Source organism: Macaca fascicularis, chromosome 20 (assembly GCF_037993035.2).
Source record: "Macaca fascicularis isolate 582-1 chromosome 20, T2T-MFA8v1.1".
NCBI classification, from domain to species: Eukaryota; Metazoa; Chordata; class Mammalia; order Primates; family Cercopithecidae; genus Macaca; species Macaca fascicularis.
This window is the reverse complement of record NC_088394.1, coordinates 64,872,269-64,891,802: the sequence shown is the minus strand read 5'-3', so window position 1 is coordinate 64,891,802 and position 19,534 is coordinate 64,872,269. Positions and strand designations below refer to the sequence as shown.

The window sequence follows — 19,534 nt, the reverse complement described above, 5'->3', positions numbered from 1 at the left end:
CAAGGTGGGTGGATCACCTGAGGTGAGCTCGAGACCAGCCTGGCCAACATGGTGAAACCCATTTCTACTAATAATACAAAAATTAGCTGTGCGTGGTGGCGCACACCTGTAATCCCAGCTACTCGGGAGGTTGAAGCAGGGGAATTGCTTGAATCCAGGAGGTGGAGGTTGCAGTGAACAAGATGTGCCACTGCACTCTAGCCTGGGCGACAAGAGTGAAACTCCATCTCAAAAAAAAACAAAAACAAACAAAACAACAACATCAACAAAACCCAGCTACCTTGCACAGTCATGGTGAGCACATGGGCACTCATGAATGAATGCAAACCCAGTTATCACATTGAAAAGGAAAGGAACATGCACGCCTTGCTGACATTAGGACTGTGGAATATTTTCAGAGAATGAATAATGATGAACACTGTGCTGGCAAAACATAACACTAACATTTTCATGCATGAAATCAAAGGGAGTCATGCCTGAAAATACTGCACATGGAACTGATCCCTCAGAAAAATAGGATACCAGGTGGGGCGCGGTGGCACACGCCTGTAATCCCAGCACTTTGGGAGGCCGAGGCAAGCGGACTGCTTGAGGTCAGGAGCTCAAGACCAGCCTGACCAACACGGTAAAACTCCGTCTCTACTAAAAACACAAAAGGAAGGGAAGGGGAAAGGGAAGAAAAGAAAAGAAAGAAAAGAAAAGAAGGATGCCAGACTGAGAAAACTCACCCAAATAAGGTGAAAGAACTAGAGACTAAGATCTATTCTTATACAAATGTAGTGAGCCTGCACAAGGTGAGACCCTATCTCTACAAAAAAAAAAAAAAAGTAATAATAACAAAAATTAAAAATTAGCTGGGCATGGTGGTGCACCCTGTGGTCCCAGCTACATGGAAGATTGAGGCAGGAGGATTGCTTGAGCCTGGGAGGTCAAGGCTGCAGTGAGCTGTGCTCCCGAGACTGTGCTCCAGCCTGAGTGACAGAGCAAGACTCTGTCTCCAAAAAATAAAAAAAAAATTTTGTTACCTGGATATGTTGTTTTTTTAAAAAGTTGAAAATTAATAAATATATATTGAAAGTGAGGTAAGACTGCCATCTAATTACAGTACCATCTGGTTCCAGAAGGATCCTTTGAACTATAGAGACAAACCAAGGTGAATCTCAAACCAGCTGAGGCAGAATCTGCTACCTACCACCCAATATCCATTCTTTGTTCCTGATTAAAAACAAAATAAAAACCTATCTCTCCAATATATATCTCAATTTTCTAATTCTGGGATATACGTTCCAGAAATGTATTCATATAAGACTACATTCCCTGGACTGCACGTGCAGCTAGATGTGGTCATGAGGCTAAGTTTTGGCCAGTGTTTCTCAAGTGTTGCTTGAGGAGAATTCCACAAAGGTTTGTTAAAAGGCAGACAGATAATTAAGTAATGCATTTTTGTGCTTCTCCTTTCTCCTTCTTCTTGCCTAGAATAAACACGATTTAAAAAAAAAAAAAAAAAAAAAAAAAAGACATGACGACTGGAGCTCCAGCAGCCATCTGGGATCACTGGGATCATGACGTCTCCTTGAGGATGAAGTCATGTGCTGAAGATGATGGAGCAAAAAGGAAAGGGGGAACCTGGACTCTTGATGACTATCAAGTCTCCATACTGGGCACAGCTTACCCTAGGGCTTCCTTAACTTGAGAGTATTTTGCACAAACCACGACAATTGGGAGATTTATATAACACGTACTTGAACCCAATCCTGATACAGCAGACATGGAGGCAGACACAAAGTTCAAGAGATGTGGAAGCAAAGTTGAAGACCGAAGCTCAAAACTGTCTCTGCAGCCAGGCACAGTGGCTCAAACCTATAATCCCAGCACTTTGGGAGGCTGAGGTGGGAAGATCGAGACCAGCCTGGCCAACATGGTGAAACCATCTCTACTAAAAATACAAAAATTAGCCAGGCATGGTGGCAGGTGCCTATAATCCTAGCTACTTGAGAGGTTAAGGCAGAAGAATTGTTTGAACCCGGGAGGCGGAAGTGTCCTTGAGCCGAAATTGCACCACTGCCCTCCAGCCTGGGTGACAGAGCAAGACTCTGTCTCTAAAAAAATAAAATAAGGCCGGGCGCGGTGGCTCACGCCTGTAATCCCAGCACTTTGGGAGGCCGAGATGGGCGGATCACGAGGGGTCAGGAGATCGAGACCATCCTGACTAACACGGTGAAACCCCGTCTCTACTAAAAATACAAAACTTAGCTGGGCGCGGTGGCGGGCGCCTGTAGTCCCAGCTACACGGGAGGCTGAGGCAGGAGAACGGCGTGAACCCGGGAGGCGGAGCTTGCAGTGAGCTGAGATCCGGCCACTGCACCCCAGCCTGGGCGACTGACCGAGACTCTGTCTAAAAATAAAAAATAAAAATAAAATAAAATAAAATAAAATAAAATAAAACTGTCTCTGGATCGTAAGAGGCTTCCACACACAGCTGCTTGGCAAGGACTCACTGTGCTGAAATTTTTTCACATGAATGATGGGGTCCCTTGGAGACTCTGAGTCAAGGAGCTATGTTAATATAGTCCTATAGTATTAGACTCCTCATTTTTCTGGTCTAATTACACCAGGGAGAAAAATCAGATCAGGAGGACCATTAAGTTCCAAGAATATCAAGAGTCTTCAGGGAGAAAAGAAGATGCCAACCTTACTGGCCCTGGCACTTACAACACATTCCACACTTCCAAAGCAGTAAGCAGGACACAACCAGAATATCCCCCAGAGAGACATTTCGGTAGGAAGCACCACGGGAGCACTTGAGAAACTCGCTTCGATTAACAACCCCTAGAAACATTCCTGCCAAGAACCTAGGCAGACATCCATCCATCCTTCCATTCATGGCCAATTCATCTGTTTGTCTGTTCCTGGTATGGGCCAGACCTAAGGCCAGGCACTGCAAATACTATGGGAAAGGGTCTTGTGGAGGTTACAGTCTAATGGGGCAAGAGCTGCCCACTGGTTCTTCTCTTGCTTCGCCAAGACTCTTCTTACTGGAAGCACAAAAAGCAAAATGATCAGAGAATCCAGCTCTCGGCCGGGCGCGGTGGCTCACTCCTGTAATCCCAGCACTTTGGGAGGCCGAGGCAGGCAGATCATTTGAGGTCAGGAATTCAAGACCAGCCTGGCCAACATGGTGAAACCTTGCCTCTACTAAAAATACAAAAATTAGCCGGGTGTGGTGGCGGGCACCTGTCATCCCAACTACTCAGGAGGCTGAGGCAGGAGAATCACTTGAACTGGGGAGGTGGAGGTTGCTGTGAGTCGCACCACTGCACTCCAGCCTGGGCCACAGAGTGAGACTACGTCTTTAAAAAAAAAAAAAGAGAGAGAGAGAGAGAAGAAGAAGAAGAATCCAGCTCTCATTCATTCTTCTTCCCCCAGGAGGGGAGTTGTAAAGATAGCTAACAATGACTAATTATGCCTTGCGTACTTTTAGCATTTCACATGCATTAATTAATTCCATCCTCACTATTATCTCCATTTTACAGATAAGGAAGCTCAAGCATAGACAGGTGACATAATTCCTCCAACGGTACCCAACTAGTAAATGGCATGGCTGAGATTCAGTCCCAGACGGTGTCCAGGCCTTTACCACTCTTCTACACTACCCGATCCCCACACCCCAAAAACCCCAGCAAGAATTACTCAGTTAGACCAAGAGCTCTCAACTGGGGCTGATTTGTCCCCCCAGGGGCCATTGGCAACATGTGGAGACACTTTGGGTTGTCACAAGTGGTGGAAGTGCTACTGGTGTCTAACCAGTTAAGGCCAGGGATGCTTGCTAAACATCCTACATGGTGCACAGAACAACCCCTGCAACACAAAATCATCCAGTCCAAAATGGCAACGGTACCAAGGCTGAGAAACCCAGATCAGATAGCGCACTAAAACAACAGCGAACTTCTCAGAAAAATGCCAACATACATGAAGGGGCGGGATGCGGCTGTGGTACCCCACTGTATTCAGCGTGACTTTGGTGGAAAACTTTCTGTAGGTGGAGTCCCAGGCGTAGACCAAGAAATGGATCTGTGGGTTATGAAACTGTAGAGGCCTTTTGACTGTAATCACACCATCTGGGCCCACTTTGAATCGGGTGTCGAGGGAAAAATAGGCTGTCCTTTGTCGACCGGTGCAATCTTCAAAACTCACTGCGGGGCAGAAATCACAGAGATTAGGAAATTGGACAGATTAAAGACAAGAGCATTCCTTCTCCAAAGAGCAAACTTGTGGGAAGCCTCCCACAAAACCAAACACAACCAAAACAAACCATAATCCAGTGACAGAACAACAAAGCTATCACCACAATGTTCTTCACAATTACCGGATGACTTTCTTGTGCTCTGATTTCTTTCTCATCTTGTTGTCAATTGAAATATTATCTTGTCTAGAAAGTAACTTATCGGCTGGGTGTGGGGGCTCATGCCTGTAATCCCAGCACTTTGGGAGGCTGAGCTGGGTGGGTCACTTGAGGTCAGGAGCTTGAGACCAGCCTGGTCCAACATGGTGAAACCCCATCTCTACTAAAAGTACAAAAATCAGCCAGGCGTGGTGGTAGGTGCCTGTAATCCCAGCTACTTGGGAGGCTGAGGCAGGAGAATCGCTTGAACCTGGGAGGCGGAGGTTGCAGTGAGCCAAGATCCGCACCACTGCACTCCAGCCTGGGCAACAGAGTGAAACTCAAAAAAGACAAAAGTAATTTCTCTTTTTCAATAACAACGAAAAAAGGAGGCTGCTCCGTCCAATGGTCCTTGTCAGTCAGCATGAGAACAGATCACTAAAATAACTGAGATTGAAGACCTATTGTACCCAGAAGTTAGTGCCTAAGGTACAGTGAGATGCTCTGGGTAATCTACATTTAAATAAGCCATTTACATTTAGAACAACAGTGGCAGATAATGAGACAGCCAGCATGCAGTAATGGTTAAGAGTAGACTCTGGTCCAAACTGCCTGGTTTAAGTCCCAGCTCTGCCACTTATGAGCTCTGTGACTTCGGGCAAGTTACTTGACCTCTCTGTGCCTCAGTCTACCTATCTGTAGAATGATGGCAACAATATTAACTATCTACTAGGATTGTTTTAAGGTACATAGAACAGCGCCTTGCACATAATAAGCATTATATTAGTTTGTTAAACAAAAATTTTAAGACAAATGTAGCTTTGATTAATCATTGATTCAGCCCCCATGAGTATTCCACAAAAGTCACTGATAAAAGTCAATAGTTACTGAGTGCTGATTACATGAATATCCTCTGAGGAACAAAGAGGTATTACCTATTTGCAGCCTAGGGCACAGAGGAGAAACTGATCAACTAATCACTGTCAGTTTGGAGAGATGGTGAAGGTTTCATAGGAAAAAGTCTTTAACCTGATCATGCAGGGTAGCAAGACAAATGCAAAAGACAGAAAAGGACTACTTGGGTGGAGAACATTATGATCAATGGCTTAGAGACAAAACTACTCAAAGCTCTATAGCTATTAAAGTATTAAAACTTTTAAAAGTATTAATATCGGCCAGGCACAGTGGCTCATGCCTGTAATTCCAGCACTTTGGGAGGCTGAGGCAGGTGGATCATTTGAGCCTAAGAACTTGAGACCAGCCTGAGTTACATAAGGAGACCCTATCTCTACAAAAAAATAAAAACAAAATTAGCTGGCCGTGGTAGTACACAGCTGTGGTTCCAGCTACTTGAGAAGATGAAGTGGGAGGATCACTTGAGCCCAGAAGATTGAGGTGGCAGCGAGCCATGATCGCACCACTGCACTCCAGCCTAGGCAACAGAGTGAGATCCTGTCAAAAAAAAAAAAAAAAAAAAAAAGCTGGGCACAGTGGCTCATGCCTGTAACCCCAGCACTTTGGGAGGCTGAGGTGGGCAGATCACTTGAGGTCAGGAGTTTGAGACCAGCCTAGCCAACATGACAAAAACCCCGTCTCTACCAAAAATACAAAAAAAAAAAAAAAAAAAAAAAAATTAGCCAGGTATAGTGGCGGGCACTTGTAATTCTAGCTACTTGGGAAGCTGAGACAGGAGAACCTCTTGAACCTGGAAGGTGGAGGTTGCAGTGAGCTGACATGGCGCCACTGCACTCCAGCCTGGGCAACAGAGCGAGACTCTATCTCAAAAAATAAATAAAGTAATTAAAACTTTAAAAAGTATTAATGCCCTAAAGCTGGAGAAGCTGTGGTTGAAGCATCTACACTATACATTAGAATCTCAACGGACTCATTCAAATAGGTAACCATCAAGCTCTATGCCAGACACTGTGTTGGACTGTGAGGACAAATCATGACGAAGATAATTAAGGTTCCTGCTGTCATTGAGCTTACACTACTGAGGAAGAGATGGACAAAGACAGGAACTTATAATTTCAGGCAGTGGTAAGTAATAGAAATTAAAATAAAAGAGGGTGATATAAGAGTGGCAGAGGAGAAGGGAGTTTGCTGAAGATGTAACATCTATTGCAACGGTGAGGGCAGGGCTTTCTGAGGTAGAACCACCTGAGCTGGGACCTGAAGGAACCAGCCTTGCAGAAGCCTGACTCAAAGAGGCTTCCAGGCAGAGGGGAACAGTCGATAAGATCATTCATTCTAGGAAACTCTCAGCTTGGCCTGTTTTCCTCCCTTTCAAATAATTGTCCAATGGAATTTCTATTTCATCCAAGTGCTCTTTTATAAAAATTCCCGCTGTCCTATCTTACAAGGCTAGACATGAAGTTCAGGTTTCTGCCAGACAGCCCTGAAGCCATCCCTGACACCTGGGCAGCGGTTCTCATTTCTTCCACCAGGGGCCACCCTTGCAAACATTTCTGAAGCCAACAGCCCTGCCCTTGCCAGAGAAAAGTAAGACTGCGTTTGGGGGGTGAGAGGGGAAGTACCCGATTTTCTCCATTTTGAAGACGAAACAGGCTCACAGAGGTAAAGAAATTTACCTGACATCCCGTAACTATTAAACGGCAGAGCTGAGACAGGTCTTTAACATGAGTTAGTCTCATGATTGGCTCTTCCTCTCTCTGGAGAGACCCTAGTAAGGCTTTTTTTTTTTGTTTTTTTTAAATAATTTTTTTTTAGAGATGGGGTCTTGTTATGTTACCCAGGCTGGTCTAGAACTCCTGGGCTCAACCAGTCTTCCTGCCTCAGCCTCCCAAAGTGCTAGGATGACAGGCGTGAGTCAGTGTGCCCGGCCAAACTAGGTTATTTTTTTATTTTTTATTTTATTTTTTTTGAGACAGTCTCGCTCTGTTGCCCAGGCTGGAGTGCAGTGGCACAATCTCGGCTCACCGCAAGCTCCACCTCCTGGGTTCAAGCGATTCTCCTGCCTCAGCCTCCCGGGATTACAGGCATGTGCCACCACACCTGGCTAATTTTTGTAACTTTAGTAGAGACAGGGTTTTGCCATGTTGTCCAGGCTGGTCTCAAACTCCTGACCTCAGGTGATCCACCCGCCTCAGCTTCCCAAAGTGCTGGGATTACATGAGTGAGTCACCATACCTGGTCCCAACCTTGGTTATTTTTAAAAGGAAGATTATGCCTCCAAGCTAGGATCCCAAGACTGAGATCAGAGGCTACCCCATGCAATAGCTGGGAGTCTGGTACCTGGCAAATAAACTGAGCAACCAAACCAGGAGGAGTTCATTCATAGGAAGGGAGCTGTGTCATTCAGAGAGTCACCCACCTGACCCTCCCTCCCAGTTCATTAAAAAAAAAAAAAGAAAAGAAAAAAAGAAAAAATCACCACCATGCCCCAACCCCTACCTTCTCAGCCCTCAGACCGGGTCTACAACTCACTTCCGCAACTTGAAGGGAAGGATGGAGTGAGCATGGGGAGCCATAATAAATGATGGTAAGACAGAGGTAAGGAAGGGCTGGATCCAGTGTCTGCGATGGGATTATAAACCCAGATTCTGCCATGTTCTTGCTGGGTGGCCTTAGCAAATGGCTAAACCTCTATGGGCCTTGGCTTTCTCTACTATAACATAAAGGTTATCGCCACTGTTTGAGCCTACCTCTTTAGGATTTTGTGAAGACAAGACAGTGAATGGGATGGCATTTTCTAAGTTAAAAAGCAATGCAAATAGAAGAGATGACTATTATTGTTGTGTATTTGTGTAGACAAGTATTTGTTAACTGAACAGCTGAGCCATAAGATGATGAAAGCATCAAGAAGAAATGCCAAGTCCTTAAAGGATGGGCAGATACCATCCTTTTAAGTCTAAAATAGAAATTTCTTTTCAAACTAGCAAAACCAGATGCTCCTCAAAGAGCCCTCCCCAATCCCCAGCAGAAGTAATGGGGCAACTGGGTCATTTTTAGGGGCTTGTCATGTAAACAGGGAATGGGGGCTGCACTGAATTCCTTTCTCCAGCCTTCCCAAATCCAGGCAGTGAAAGCTGAGACAAGCATGATTGGACTTGCCAAGGGTGGCGGCCTGAAAAAATGAAAATGGTTTTGCAAATAACTTGATCCAAGGCACTTAACCTGCTTTGGGGCACCTCATCTGAATGGTGGTTAAGCCCTACCCTTTGAGAAGTGACAGTATGATGGGGAGCCCCAACCTGAATTCCAGGTGTTCATAAGACTCATTATCTCCCCACACAAGCTGATCCCCTGGGCTGATTATAGGAAATTATAGGAAAGACTGAAATGTTCTCCAGCTCTGGGAAGCTCATTGTCGCCCTGGCAAGGGCTGGGCTGTCTCTGAGCCCCACAAGTGGGAGGAAAGAAGAATGGCAAAATGTTGAAACTAGAGGATCAGTACATGGGGACTGGGTATATTTCGACATGCCCATAAAAAAAGCTAACAAAAATAAAGCTAACAAGGGTCTAAGTATTCTTTAACCCGGCATGCCCACCTTTCATAAACTTATCTGGTCACTTGGTGTAAAAACCAAATCCCAATAAAAAAAAGCTAAGACCCCACTACTGGCCATCTCTATGTGGGAAAGTCTTTTTTTTTTTTTTTTTTTTTTGAGACGGAGTCTCACTCTGTCACCCAGGCTGGAGTGCAATGATGCAATCTCAGCTCACTGCAACCTCTGCCTCCCAGGTTCAAGCAATTCTCCTGCTTCAGCCTCCTGAGTAGCTGGGATTACAGGTGCCCACCACCATGCCCAGCTTTTTTTTTTTTTTTTTTTTTTGAGACGGAGTCTCGTTCTGTCGCCTAGGCTGGAGTGCAGTGGCGTGATATCAGCTCACTGCAACCTCCGCCTCCTGGGCTCACGCCATTCTCCTGCCTCAGCCTCCCGAGCAGCTGGGACTACAGGTGCCCGCCACCACACCCGGCTTTTTGTATTTTTAGTAGAGACGGGGTTTCACTGTGTTCACCAGGATGGTCTTGATCTCCTGACCTCGTGATCTGCCTGCCTTGGCCTCCCAAAGTGCTGGGATTACAGGCGTGAGCCACCGTGCCTGGCAACCCAGCTAACTTTTGTAGTTTTAGTAGAGACAAGGTTTCACCATGTTGGACAGCCTAGTCTCAAACTCCTGACCTCAAGTGATCCACCCGCCTCAGCCTCCCAAAGTGCTGGGATTATAGGTGTGAGCCACTGCGCCCGGCTGGGAAAGTCTTTTCACCACAATAATATCATCGCCATCATCAAAAACTGCAGCCTCAACTGAGCTTCAACTAGCTTTTGTCAACTATTTTATTCATATTTTATTTGTGTGCTTTTTGAGACAGGTCTCTGTCACCCAGGATGGAATGCAGTGGTGCAAACACTGCTCACTGCAGCCTTGGCTTTCTGGGCTCAAGCAATCCTCCTGCTTCAGCCTCCTGAGTAGCTGGGGCTACAGGTACATGCCACCATGCCTGGCTAATTTTATTTTTGTAGAGATGGGGTCTGACTATGTTGCCCAGGCTGGTCTCAAACTGCTGGGCTCAAGCAATCTTCCCGCTTTGGCCTCCCAAAGTGCTGGGATTACAGAAGTGAATCACTGCACCCAGCCTCATTTTAATTTTTTGAGAAAGGGTTTTACTGTGTCACCCAGGCTAAAGTGCAGTGGCACAAACACTGGCTCACCGCAGTCTCAGCTTCCTGGGTTCAAACCATCCTCCCACCTAACCTTCAGAGTAGCTGAGACTACAGGTGTACACCACTGCAGCTAATTTTTAATTATTGTTTGCAGGGACAGGGTCTCGCTATGATGCCCAGCCTGGTCTTGAACTTCTGGTCTCAGGTGATCTGCCTGCCTCAGCCTCCCAAAATTCTGGGATTATAGGCAGGAGCCACCATGCTTGGCCTATTTTATTAGTATTTTAAGCATTCGTAGAATATCAGTGTGCCATGCTCTATTTTAAGCATGCACTGCCACACCCAGCTAATTTTTGTATTTTTTGTATTTCAGCAGAAAATGTAATTTTATGTTTACAAGACTAGATGGGGTTTTGCCATGTTGCCCAGGCTGGTCTTGAACTCCTGGCCTCAAGCAATCCACCGATCTCGGCCTCCCAAAGTGCTGGGATTACAGATACAAGTATTGTGCCTGGCCAGGAGACAGTTTAAAAACAACAACAACATATTTTCCTTATATATCCTTGTACTACATTGCCTGTTACAATTAGAATGAATTCCTTTTTTTTTCTTTTTTTTTAACGACTAGTAAGAATGTCTTTTAAAAAGTGTTTTTAACACCCTGTGACCCCTGCATGCTGTTATTAAACCTATAGTGCCCCACTTTCTAGCCTACTGGGCAAAAGTAGCTTTCAAGAGAGGACCCCAAGAGAGATGACTGATGTTCAAATACAAAAGAAACCCAAGTTCATGAAAAGCTTTTGGTCCCGGGGCAGGCTCTGAGCACTCAGCAACATTCCTTGCTTGGAATTGCCATCATGCCACACGGAACAGTCCCACTTTGGCGATCCCGTTTCTTCTCCCACGCCCGCCTGGGTCCCATAACTGGAATGTGAGTAGGTAGAAACAAGATAGTCTCAAAAGCCTCTATATTATTTTCAGAAGATGTTGGGCTTGAAGGGCAGGGGCCTGCTATGAAAGGCAGCAAACCATAGTGGAGTTATTTGGTAACCAGTGGAATAACCCAGTGTCTTAGACACAACTAGTTGGAAGCAGTGTTTTGCCCACGCTGCACACAAAGGGCACATTATGGACTGCCTCCCTCTTTCCCACAGCAAACACCAAAGAATACTGCATTTAGCAATTTTTTTTTTTAAAGACAGAATCTCGCACCATCGCCCAGGTTGGAGTGCAATGGCAGGATCTCAACTCACTGCAACCTCCGCCTCCCAGGTTCAAGCCATTCTCCTGCCTCAGCCTCCTGAGTAGCTGGAATTACAGGCACCCGCCACCACGCCCGGCTAATTTTTTGTATTTTTAGTAGAGACGGGGTTTCACTATGTTGGTCAGGATGACCTTGAACTCCTGACCTCGTGATCCACCCACCTCGGCCTCCCAAAATGCTGGGATTACAGGCGTGAGCTATCGCCCCCGGCCTGCATTTAGCTTTATTCAAAGACCATTTGAACTTGAGAGCTCCGCCTCAGTTATGCACAAAAACTGGAGGACAAGATCAGAGAACTGGCTGGGTGTGGTGGCTCATGCCTATAATCCCAGCACTTTGGGAGGCCAAGGCAGGTGGATCACCCGAGGTCAGGAGTTCCAGCCTGGTCAACCTGGTGAAAGCCTGTCTCTACTAAAAATATGAAAAATTAGCCAGGAGTTGTGGCAGGCGCCTGTAATCCCAGCTACTCAGGAGGCTGGGACAGAATTGCTCGAACACAGGAGGCAGAGGTTGCAGTGAGCCGAGATTGCACCACTGCACTCCAGTATAGGCGACAGAGCAAGACTCTATCTCAAAAAAAAAAAAAAAAAAAAAAAATCAGAGAACTAGCCAGGCGTGGTGGCTCACACCTGTAATCTCAGTATTTTGCAAGGCCAAGGCGGGGGATCACTTGAGCCCAGGAGTTTGAGACTAGCCTGGGCAACATAGTGAGACCCCATCTCTTAAAATTAAAAAAAAAAAAAAATGAAATCTAACTTGATGGAAGAAAGGAATCCTGGGAAGACAGCCTCATTCAGCTAGTCAGGCATTTTTCTTTTTGCTGGTTAGAGACAATGTTTCTAACTCCATCGCCACAGATACTGCTGCCTATAAGATTTCCTTCCAGGCTATTTTCTTAGATGACACTGGGGATTCTGGTATGTGTTCTTTTAATGAGTGTTCATGAAATCAGTAAACATTACAGGTTTATTGAGCACTCATGCTCAGCAGAAAATGTAATTCTATGTTTACAAATGCAAGACTAGCATGAGCAACATAGCGAAGCCTCATTTTCTACCAAAAACAGAAAATCTAAAAAGTTAGCCCGGCATGTTGGTGCACGCGTAGTCCCGGATCTTAGGGAGGCTGAGGCAGAAAGGTTGCTTGAGCCCAGAAGTTGGAGGCTGCAGTGTGCCACGACTGTAGCACCACACTCCATCCTAGGTGACAAAGCAAGACCCCATCTCTAAAATTATAGTAATAAAAATTAAAATAACGAATTTTTAAAAATAAAACTGCAAAGGAACGAACAATCAGGCCTCCAGTTTGTCCACACTAGGGGCATGTTGAAAAGGACATTCAAGTTCCACCAAGAAGACTCTCACTTGATAAGTCTCTAATGGTGTGTGTCCATTTGCTACTAAGAACTATGCACAAGGCCGGGTGTGGTGGCTCATGCCTGTAACCCAACACTTTGGGAGGCAGAGGCAAGAGGATTGCTTGTGTCCAGGAGTTTGAGACCACCCTGGGCAAGAGAGCAAGACCGTGTCTCTATAAAAAACTCAAAAAGTCAAAAATTAGCTGGGAGCAGTGGTGTGTGCCTGTAGTCCCAGTTACTCGGGAGGCTGAGACAAGAGGATTGCTTGAGCCCAGGAGGTCGAGGCTGCAGTGAGCTGTGATGGCAGCACTGCACTCAGCCTGGGCAACAGAGTGAGACCTTGTATCAAAAAACAAAAACAAAAACAAAACTATGGACAACAACAACAGTATATATCCTTATTATTAGATAAAGCAGTCCTGTGTGGTAGGGATTTTAGCATTCCCCCATCTTTTTTTATTTTTTGAGACAGAGTCTTGCTCTGTTGCCCACACTGGAGTGCAGTGGTGCAATCTCAGTTCACTGCAACTTCTGCCTCTCGGGTTCAAGGGATTCTCCTGCCTCAGCCTCCTGCCTCCTGGGTTCAAGGGATTCTCCTTCCTCAGCCTCCCAAGTAGCTGGGATTACAGGCGTGCGCCATCCCGCCCAGCTAATTTTGTATTTTTTCACTAGAGACGAGGTTTCACCATCTTGGTCAGGCTGGTCCTAAACTCCTGGCCTTGAGCGATCCATCCATCTTGGCTTCCCCAAGTGGTGGGATTATAGGCGTGAGCCACTGTGCCTGGCCAGCATCCCTTTTTTTTTTTTTTTTTTTTGAGACAGAGTCTCGCTCTGTTGCCCAGGCTGGAGCAGTGGGGTGATCTCGGCTCACTGCAAGCTCCGCCTCCCAAGTTCACGCCATTCTGCCTCAACCTCCAGAGTAGCTGGGACTACAGGTACCCGCCACCACGCCCGGCTACATTATTTTTTATTTTTAGTAGAGACGGGGTTTCACCGTGTTAGCCAGGATGGTCTCGATCTTCTGACATTGTGATCCACCCACCTCAGTCTCCCAGAGTACTGGGATTACAGGCGTGAGCCACCGCGCCTGGCTGCATCCCTTTCTTATAAATGGGGAAACAGAGATGAACTTAACCAAGTTCCATAGCTATGAAGTGATGGAAGCTGTGGTCTGATACTACTTAGCCGCCAGGACTCACCAGGCAGCCTGTCTGTTAGTACTGATGAGCCATTCACAAGTCTGCTGGCTGAATGGATACTAAGAAGTTACTTCTCACAAAAGAATAGGGCAGTTGGAGAGTAACTTGAATGAGAATAACAGCAAAAGCATCATTATACACACTCCCTCTCTTCTTGGATGAAAACTGAGCCTTGGAAATCCAGTTCCAGGCCTCAGAGAAACCTAAGGATATTCCACCAGCCACACAGAGGAGGAAGTGCTATACTTCAGTTTCAAAAAGGTCTCGCTGTATGTTACCACTTTGCATAAGCTGAAATAAGTCAAAGTTCCTCTAAACTGCCAACGTCAACAGCAACGTTTTTCCAGGGAAGATAAGCAGGTTGGAGTATCACGTTGCACAACCATGCCTCTTAACGTGCCCACAACATCCATGCAATGTGCTCTCAGGGCGGCAGCTGAGACTCCTGCACCCCTGTTGACAGGCAACCCCTACGGGTTCCCAGGGATTGGAAGTTAATTTGCATGAAGCTTATCAAGTCCCTTCTAACGTCCCCCAAACATATGTGCCCAGAACAAATTATATATCGTCTCTGTCTTCACTGAGCTACACCCTGAAAACAGATGTCAACAATGAGCGCTGCCTGGATGGGAAGCAGGGAGCAAAGTCCCCTTGGCTTCTGTCCCCATCAAAGCAGACAGGGGTGGAGAGAGGAAACAGTTACATTGAAGATAAGGAAAAATTAGCCCAGGACCCTTTACCCTTTACTTTGTGAAGGGGGAGAAACAAGGCTAAAGGTGTAAGCCATCGCCCTTGACTTTTTCCCTTTGTTTAAGATGACTCAAGCGACTTGGTCACACTGGCAACTGGTGTCTTTTTGATTTCCCAACCATGGTTCTGCTTGGACAAATGCTGTTTCCTTCTCTGTCGGGAAACACCATGGGTGTTGATCGGAACCAGCCCGGCAGGGAAGGGTCATGAATGGCGCTTCTGGAATTGATTAAAAGTCAGTGTCGCCAGGCGTGCTGACTCACGCCTGTAATCCCACCACTTTGGGAGGCTGAGGTGGGTGGATCACTTGAGGTCAGGAGTTCAAGACCAGCCTGGCCAATATGGTGAAACTCCATCTCTACTAAAAATACAAAAATTAGCTGTGTGTGGTGGTGCATGCCTGTAATCCCAGCTACTCGGGAGGCTGAGGCGGGAGAATTGCTTGAACCCAGGAGGTGGAAGTTGAAGTGAGTTGAGATTGCGCCACTGCCCTCCAGCCTGGGCGACAGAGCAAGACTCCATCTCAAAAAAAATAAAAGAAGTCAGTGTTTAGGCTGGGTATGGTGGCTCATGCCTGTAATCACTGCACTTTGGGAGGCCGAGGCAGGTGGATCACCTGAAGTCAGGAGTTTGAGACCAGCCTGATCAACATGGTGAAACCCAATCTCTATAAAAATTCAAAAATTAGCTGGGCATGGTGGTGGGCGCCTGTAACCCTAGCTACTCAGGAGGCTGAGGCAGGAAAATTATTGAATCTGGGAGACAGAGATTGCAGCAAGCCAGGATCATGCCATTGCACTCCAGCCTGGGTGACACAGTGAGATTCAATCTCAAAAAAAAAAAAAAGAAAAAAAAGTCAGTGTTTATATTTTTACATTTGTGTGAATGGCATCAGACTAAGGTGGGTTCAAATCCCAGTGTTGCTTCATAGGTGCCACCATAGGCAAATTATTTTAACCTCCTTCAAGCATCAGGTCCCCCATTCTATAAAAGGCAGACAACCAGGTGCGATGGCTCACGCCTGTAATCCCAGCACTTTGGGAGGCCGATGCAGGCGGATCACTTGAGGTCAGGAGTTTGAGACCAGCCTGGCGAAATGGCGAAACCTTGTCTCTATTAAAAATACAAAAAATTAGCCAGGCATGGTGGCGTGCACCTGTAGTCCCAGCTACTTGGGAGACGGAGGCAGGAGAATCGCTTGAATCTGGGAGGTGGAGGTTGCAGTGAGCTGAGATCACACCACTGCACTCCAGCATGGGCAACAGAGAGAGACTCCAACTCAAAAAAATAAACAAACAAAATATAAAAGGCAGACGTCCCCACCTCCTTTAAGGGATTGCTTCAAGGATTCTTCCTTCAGTACATCTTTAGCGAGCCGCCCTTCCTCTCTTTGTCAAGCATCATCCTAAGGCCTGAGAAATACAGCAATGGACAAAGCAAAGTCCCTGACCTCATGGGGCTTTCATTTCAATGTCAAAGAGATCATTAACAAATAAATCAATAAGTAATCATGGTAGCTCATGCCTGTAATCTCAGCACTTTGGGAGGCCAAGGTGAGGGGATCACTTGAGCCCAGGAATTTGAGACTAGCCTGAGCAACACAGCAAGACCCCATCTCTACAACAAATTAAAAATTAACTTGGTGTGGTGGTACGTGTCTGTAGTCCCAGCTACTTAGGAGGCTGAGGCAGGAGGAACACCTGAGCCCAGGAGGTCGAGGCTGCAGTGATCTGTGACTGTGCCACTGGACTCCAGCCTGGGCGACAGATTGAGATGCTAGCTCCAAAAAAAAAAAAAAAAAGAAAAAGAAAAAAAGTATCAGGAATGAAAAGTGTAATAGATAAATATAAGCAGGTAAGGAATTTCCAAGGGCTTTATGCGAGAGGCAGGACAACTTACTAAATAAAGGACATTAGGGAATATTAGGGCATATGAAGGAATAAAGGGAAGTGAAAGAGACTGCCCCAGTGTCAAGTTGTGTGCTAACATAAGGGAGACAGCAGGCAGCAGTGTGGGGGGGAACAGTTCCAAGGTCTACTCAAAGCCTGCACACCTACTGTGTGCATGCCTGCTGCATGGGGGGCAGCCTGTTGTAGTACTGAAGATCCAGCCACAAGCACAACAGATAACCACTCCTGCCCACCCAGGGCCAACATTCAAGTGGAATTAACATGATTTTAGCACAGGCCTATGAGAAAGCTTAGCTCTTGTTCCTGAGGGCCAGATTGCCTCCCCATGCCCCATGCCCTTCTTGACAACAAGGCCAGAAGAGAACTTAGTTTTAAATCATTTCTCTTTCCAGGCCTCTCCCAGAGAGTACAGAAACAGCCAGTGTGCCCACTGATTAACAACCCCACCCAGTTTCATCTCAATATTCCTGCCTGGATTGGGATCTGGTGCCTCGACTGGAGAAGCTGGGGTTGCTTCTCTGCTCAAGCCAAAACCAACTGCTTGGTTTCAATCTTCCAGAGTCAACACCAACTGGCAAGGAATCTCATCTCAATTCGTTTTAAAGAAGAGGGGAGAGAAACAACTCATCTCCATTCTAGCAAGGAGCTGGCAGCGACATTAGGCCTCCTGCAGAGGCGGAGGCTGGAGGGCGACTGCTTCCCCACCTGTCTTAGGGAGGGAAATGTGTTTGATTTCCTCAAAAAGAGTAAGGAGAATGGGGAGGCCCTCTGGGTTCCACAGCAAATTGGAGGGGCTTTCTTGTCCCAGTTGTGGCTGCATGCGTAACACACAGCCTGTCTGCCAAAACAGAGGCCATAACTGATCATTTTCATGGACTACAACCCAGGAACATTCCTGTGGTCAGGGTGCGCAACTCTAGGAACTGTTTGCTTAATGAGTAGAAAGAAAATCGTCAGTTTCTTCCTCCTTTTTCTTTCTGTTGGATTCCCCCAGGCAAGGGAGGCCCCACGTACTGAATTCCAAAGCTGCTAAATCCCCCCGTGCTGTCCCGTGCAGGAAAGGGCAGCTGACAGGACTGAGATGTGGGAGAACAAGTCTTGGGCCCTCATAGACAGTAGTAAGGCTTAGATTCCCACTGGTGAAATAAAGCGTGCACCAAAATGCCTCCTAACATCATTTCCGTCCAGGGTCTAACGTGCTGCACAGAGACTTTCCTGGTTTTTGTTGTTGTTGTTGTTGTTTGTTTTTGGTTTTTTTGAGACGGAGTTTTGCTCTTGTTGTCCAGGCTGGAGTACAGCGGCATAATCTCAGCTCACGGCAACCTCTGCCTCCCGGGTTCAAATGATTCTCCTGCCTCAGCCTCCTGAGTAGCTGGGATTACAGGCGTGCCCCACCACACCCAGCTAATTTTGTATTTTTACTAGAGACAGGGTTTCTCCATGTTGGTCAGGCTGGTCTCGAACTCCCAACCTCCAGCCTCCCCAAGTGCTGGGATTACAGGCCCAGCCTCCTGGGGCACTTTTTAAAAATACTCAGCCAGGGCCCCGCCTCAGACTAACTGAATCCAGATGTCCAGGGCTGGGGCAGTAGCAACTAAGGAGTGAGGGATTTCTTCTGGAGGTGATGAAAATGTTACAAAATTGATTGTGGTGATGCTTGCTTATGTCTGTGACTATAAGGGAAACTGTTAAATTCTACACTTTAAATGGTGTAATGTATGCTATGTGGATTATGTTTCAGTAAAGCTGTTACCAAAAAAAAAAAAAAAAGGATGAGCCAATCACACAAAGTATTCACAAGCCCATCTGTGCAGAGAGATCACTGCTAACACCTGCTATGTGTCCTTCAGATCCTGGTCTACACCCCTTTCCTAATTCATTTCCTCCCTTCTCCTGCATCCCTTTACATCCTGTTTCTCCAAAATTAGGTTCTGGGCATTATTCTATTTTTTTTTTTTTTTTTTTTTTTACAGCAAGTCTTTTCATTTTTATTACTCAAAAAAGTTTCATCTTTTTTATTTAGCTTTCTGACTCTGTGTTTGTGCCTTCAACACTTTCACAACGATTTTCTGCTCCTTGATAAGGAAAGCACGCTTGATCCTGTCACGAACACATTTAGCACACATGGAACCACCATAGGCCCTGCTGACATGTTTCTTTGTTTTGGACAATCTCATAAGAACTTTAGGTCTTACAGCACGAACCCCTCGGAGTCTGCCTGGGCACACACCACATGCAGATTTTGGTGCTTTCCCAACCTTCTTGGTATAAAGGTAAACAATTCTATTACCAGGGGTTCGGGACAGCCTAGTTTTGTTAGAGGCTGTATTGTAGGAAAGCCTACGTCAGTATGTCAAACGCTGGACCATTCTGAGTGCCTGCAGACAACGTCCCCGGAAGACGAAGAAAAATCGCATTATTCTATTTTTAAACACCTGGCCAGATGCGGTGGCTCATGCCTGTAATCCCAGCACTTTGGGGAGGCTGAAGTGGGCGGATCACTTGAGTCCAGGTCCAGTCAAGACCAGCCTGGGCAACATGGGGAAAGCCCATCTCTACAAATAATACAAAAAAATTAGCTGGGCATGGTGGCATGCACCTGTAGTCCCCATTACCTGGGGGGGCTTAGGTGGGAGGATCACTTGAGCTGGGGACATAGAGGCTGCAGTGAGTCATTTTTGTGCCACTGCACTCCAGTTTGGGTGACAAAGTGAGAACGGATCCTCCTGTCCAATTTTCTTTTCTTTTCTTTTATACATTCATTCATTTTTTGAGACAGAGTCTTGCTCTGCCACCCAGGCTGGAGTGGAGTGGCATGATCTCAGCTCACTGCAACCTCTGCCTCCTGGGTTCAAGTGATTCTCCTGCCTCCGCCTCCCAAGTAGCTGGGATTACAGGTGCACACCACCATACTCGGCTAATTTTTTTGTTTTTTTAGTAGAGACAGGGTTTCTCCATGTTGGCCAGGCTGGTCTTGAACTCCTGACCTTGTGATCCACCCATCTCAGACTCCCAAAATGTTGAGATTACAGGCGTGAGCCAC

The 19,534-nt window shown here is 46.3% G+C and overlaps 1 protein-coding gene, 1 long non-coding RNA gene and 1 pseudogene across 3 annotated transcripts in view; all 3 read right to left on the bottom strand.

Moving 5' to 3' along the window:
- LOC135968736 (uncharacterized) overlaps positions 1 to 19,534 on the bottom strand; it is a 257,419-nt gene that overhangs the window by 29,220 nt on the left and 208,665 nt on the right. The gene's annotated exons all lie outside the window — the stretch shown is intronic.
- CDH1 (cadherin 1) overlaps positions 1 to 19,534 on the bottom strand; it is a 103,756-nt gene that overhangs the window by 30,270 nt on the left and 53,952 nt on the right. For both annotated transcript variants that reach the window (XM_005592359.5, XM_074027486.1), the window contains one exon: positions 3,970 to 4,193. In XM_005592359.5, the coding sequence (XP_005592416.3) occupies positions 3,970 to 4,193 (224 nt within the window). The remainder of the gene's footprint in view (positions 1 to 3,969; positions 4,194 to 19,534) is intronic.
- Positions 18,408 to 18,923, bottom strand: LOC135968704 (large ribosomal subunit protein eL34-like; annotated as a pseudogene).